General features: G+C 42.4%; 1 protein-coding gene across 1 annotated transcript in view; it reads left to right on the top strand.

The window, feature by feature from the left end:
• Positions 1 to 5,000, top strand: part of prkar2aa (protein kinase, cAMP-dependent, regulatory, type II, alpha A) — a 42,686-nt gene that overhangs the window by 32,415 nt on the left and 5,271 nt on the right. The window contains exons 4-5 of the mRNA XM_023419994.2: positions 1,725 to 1,861; positions 2,688 to 2,794. Coding sequence (XP_023275762.1) covers positions 1,725 to 1,861; positions 2,688 to 2,794 — 244 coding nt within the window. The remainder of the gene's footprint in view (positions 1 to 1,724; positions 1,862 to 2,687; positions 2,795 to 5,000) is intronic.

Raw genomic sequence — 5,000 nt, 5'->3', positions numbered from 1 at the left:
ACAGAGTGTGTGTGTGTGTGTGTTAGGGTAAGAAAAGATCTTGTCTGGGAGAAGATGTGCAGCTCCTCTCAGTTTTCTGGAGCTTTACAGCAGCCTTCAGCTCGTGGTTCAGGTGTCTGGACCTCAGTGTTGGTGTTGTGATTCACTGCTCTCGTAGTGTCACTTTTGGCTTCAGCAGAAAGCTGCGTTCAGAGAAACGCTCTAAAAACCCACCGACAGTGACAGTGAAGTTCAATGGAAATAAGATAAAACAGTCTAAAAGATGAAATGAATCGATAAGAAGCAGAAGGATGACTTAATAAAGAAATGGTGACAATATGTCAGTGCTGTTGTTATTTTAGCTAGTATGCTAGCTAGTGAAACATGTTGGATCCTCTCAGAGTCTTGTGGGAAATGACAGTGACTGAAACTGCAGACGGACGGATCAATAAGACTCAGGACACTAGTTTAAACAGAAAAACAGGCATGAGGTTGGTTTGTTATACTGAATCCAGATGTTGGGCTGAACCTGCGACGTGTTGGAGGAGGTAACTCAGGTCTAATGAATTCATGACACATGTACAGCTCCGGTATAGAAGAGCTCACAGACAGGAGCAGCAGTCAGGAGGAGGACCACGTCCATGCTGTTAGAGATCAGACCAGGAATCAGCCATTTATTTTCTCTGGCTGAAAATGATGTGAAATAATAAGTTGATTACATATTAGCATCAGATTTGATCAGGTGAACACACAGACTCACAGAGAGCTTGTTTATTGAGCTGTGTGTTTGTGTCCTGTGGTCCTGAGGTTTAACCCTAACCCTTCAGATGAACATGACGGACCTGTCTGCTCTCTGTCTTATCTGATTCTGAATTGTGTTCATACCAGAGAAGAATATACAGCTGTAAACACTGACACTAACATCTGTGTGTTCACAGTCTTAAACCCCGAAGGTCGCGTCCTGTCAGTGGTTCAGACTGTAGCTGCCGTTTATTTGCTCCATTATTAATCTGAGTTCACACGTTCACACTTCAGAGGTCACACTGTCCCAAACGTGATTGCTATGAACGCTGGGAGATAAGAGACACACACACACACACACACACACACACACACACACACACACACACACACACACACACACACACACAGTCGAGGACATTACATTGACATTTATTTCCTGAAGAGTTACTCTAGCTGTAACCATAACTACTACTTGCCTGACCCTAACCTTCTTAACCCAAACCTATCCTAAATCTAACCCTAACTTAACTTTCCCCAAACCTAAAATAAACTTAACATAAACATGCCCTAACCTAAAGTTAACCTAAACGTAACCTACCCCAACCTAAACTAAAGGTAAACAAAGTGAACAGAGGTTGTGTGAGTGACCAGTCAGTGATGTCACAGACGTGTGGTGACTAAAGTTACTGGACAGAGAAGCTGTCAGACCTTCATCATATAAAGACACAGTGTGATGTTGTCGTCAGTCTGTCCTTCAGTACTGAACATTAGTATTGATCCACTGGTGTAGTGGCAGGTTGTCTCCACCTGCGCTCCTACCTGAAGCTTTGCTTGTAGTTCGTTGGTAGTTATTTGTAGTTGATTGGCAGCTTGTTGCTGTTACTGTGACTGAATTCATCTGTGAACACGTGTAGAAAACTGTCTCGCCTGTTTGCTCAGTGTAATGGCGGTGTGATCACACAGGAGGTGTTCACCAATGTGTTTACCTGTCTCCTCTCAAGTGTGTGCGGAGGCGTTCAACCCAGACGATGACGATGAGGACACGGAGCCCAGAGTGGTTCACCCAAAAACAGATGAGCAGCGCTGCAGACTGCAGGAGGCCTGCCGAGACATCCTCCTCTTCAAAACACTAGACCAGGTCCACAACAACACACACACACACACACACACACACACACACACACGTTAAAATGAAACTTCAACTGTCTGTGTTCAGTAAATGCTTTTGGACGACATATCACACAAAGAGGCTTCTTATATTTTCTCACTCCACCCTATGGTATATACAATATATGGTATATATAACATATATAACATGTATAACATATATAATACACCACAACAAACTACAGCCTCGACAAAAGGATCATTTAATAGACTTGGTGTTTATGGCAGAAGTGAAGCTGTGGATGTTCTCACAGAGTCGGTGTCACCACAGTGAGAGGCAGCTGCTCCTGAGGCAGGTCAGGTGATGAACAGCACAAAGAAATACTTGTTCAACATCTCTGCATGTGTACGTCTCTTCATAGAGGCCCAGGCTTCACTGTTGTCATCATGTGCTTCATTTCTGTTGCTGCAGTCCAACTGCTCCACTGAAAACTGACGGTTCGGATTTATACAAGTTTGTTTTGGCTTCAAGTTAACTTGATGTTTTTCCAACTTATTTCTGTTCAAATTGTGAACCATGTAGCCATGTAGCATAAATCTATGGCTTTATGACTTGAACCCCTGAGAGAAAAATATTGTCCTGAAATCACATATTCTGGTCAAACATGGAGAAAGTGACATGATATTTAAAGAAGGCTCCTGTCGTCTCCCTGGTGTTCTTCATTTTTCCCCTCAGGAGCAGCCCTCACATGAGCCAGATGGCATCTCGAGTTGCTAGTTCAAATCCACACACACACACACACACACACACACACACACACACACACACAAACACTGACATCTTTCTTCTCATCCAGGAGCAATTCTCGGAGGTGCTGGACGCCATGTTTGAGTTGAGGGTTCAGCCCCAGGAGCACGTCATCGACCAGGGAGACGATGGAGACAACTTCTATGTCATAGAGAGGTAGGAGGCGGGAACCTGAGCTGCGTCATTAAAGGGGGGGGTCAGTGTGTTTCAGTGAGTTTCGACTGGAAGAGGAGAGAGGACAGTGTTTTACTGTCACTGCAGAGATGACGAGTGTGTTTGATAAAGATGTGTTTATGACACTGAATGAGTGTCCCTGTATGACATTTACTGCCGCAGTCATTTGTTTGAGGCTGGACTTTGTTGGGGGGTTAAATTAAATTGTGTTCATTTACATAATTTACATAAACAGAGGAGTAGAAATATTAAAGAGTTCAGTCAAGTACAGTTCCATCAGTTACAGGTTGCAGGATCTCCACACAGGTGAATCTTAGTATCTAAAAGGTTTTAATTACTGTTGTAGTTCAATAATAATAATGATAATAAGAAGAAACTTCATTTGTACAGCACCTTTCATACAAGAAATGTAGCACAAAGAAATGACATGCACAAAGTGCTTCACATGAAAAGTCAAAATGAACATAAAACATTAAAAACATACATTTTAAATGAGATTGAATAATAATAAATAAATAATAATTTAAAAAGTGATTCTATAGAAAGCATAAAATCAGTAAGACATCAATACTTATAACGACATTTAAAAAGTGCTGAGCAAAGTGAAGAGAGAAGTTTGAATCTTTTAAAAACACTCGGAGCTGCAGTGAATGATCGTGATAGTGTGGTGGTTTATACTGATGGTTGATGTTACTGTGTGTGTGTGTGTATAATTCCTATAAAAGCCACATATTGCTGATGTGAACTGCTGTAGTTCATCAGGTCGACTCTTCATGAGAAAAACTGACACTATTAAAATGAATGAATATTCATCAGTCTGCAGGAAACTGCGTTCATGACAGTAACAACATCTGCAGCTCCTCCAGTGTCACAGGTGGAATAAAACACTGACGGTTTGAATGCTGAAATCAGCCTCCACTGAGAGGAGTTAACCGGTCACAGTCCAGCTGATTACTTAACATAAAACAAAGATGGCGGCCTCTGACCTCTGCCACCACAGAGAGAACAGACCCAGCAGTGTGGGGCTGCTCATCATTTGTCCCTCCACAGCCTCCATCATTCTTGGCCTGGCACATATCAGTCCAGCACAGAGGGTCAGTCCACTTGTTGTGTGCTATCTGTCCTTCCTAACACAGCGGGTGTCTTACAGGAGACACGCCATGACCTTTAAGAGCAGCACGCCTGCCTGCTCATATACTGTCGCAGGGTTTCCCCTGGCCTGTCGCAGGCGAAGGCGGGAGCTAATGTCACCAGCAGGGTGGGGTGTGAGCGCAGACACAGAGATGGAGGGATAAAGAAAAGGAAAAGAAAAGCAGGAAAGAAAACAGGACAGAGAAACACATTGTTTTTAATCTCTTTATTGTCATTAAACGTTGTCCATACATCTCCTCTGCGTTCCTGCTGGAGAAACATAATGTGAGCCAACAATAGAAACACATTAATCTCTGCTGTCAGCTGTGAAAGCTGCTGCTGCTGTTCTGTGTTATTAATGATATTCACACAAGGAAACCTCCACAACCTCCTGATGAGGCGTAAAAGAGACTGAAAGCATAACTGTACCCTCCAAGCCTCTACTCATACCTGTGTACTACAAATACATGTGTACTACAAATACATGTGTACTACTGATATATGAGGACCTGCCTTCACACAGAAACCTGAACCATTGTGTTCTGAAGCCTTGAGGAAAGGAAGGAACTGGAATTTACCCAGAATCCCTCAGGAAGAGCAGTAAATATATAAGGGAGGCACTGATATGTAAATGATGTGAGGAAGATACTCAGTTCTGATTGGCTGTAACCACACAAGTTAATTTGAATGTGTTAATGTTCCAACTAAAAGTCATCACTAGTATCCACTGTTGACTTTTCCTCGATGTGTCTGCTGCAGTGCTAACATCATTCTGCTAACACTGAAAGCTCCTGGTTAAGACATCACTGAGGCTCACAACACAACACACACTTCAAAATGCACCAGCCTTGTTCTTATTTCTTTACTAATTCAGAATTGTGTGAGTTTAAACTTTTGTTATTTATTAAGAAGTAAAATGGTTGAAAAAGAATGTTCTTCTTGTTCTTGGCTCAGATTGACTGTGTGAAGTTTATCAATGGTCTCAGCTTTCACATATAGAGAACAAGCAGCCCAGTGTTTTAAACTGAGCTCAGCTAACCCACGACACAAGCGATCA

This window comes from Seriola lalandi, unplaced genomic scaffold (assembly GCF_002814215.2).
Source record: "Seriola lalandi dorsalis isolate HSWRI2012SDOR001 ecotype SW California unplaced genomic scaffold, Sedor1 jcf7180002054615, whole genome shotgun sequence".
NCBI classification, from domain to species: domain Eukaryota; kingdom Metazoa; phylum Chordata; class Actinopteri; order Carangiformes; family Carangidae; genus Seriola; species Seriola lalandi.
Note: the sequence above shows the minus strand (reverse complement) of the source record. Positions and strands in the feature narration are given on the sequence as shown.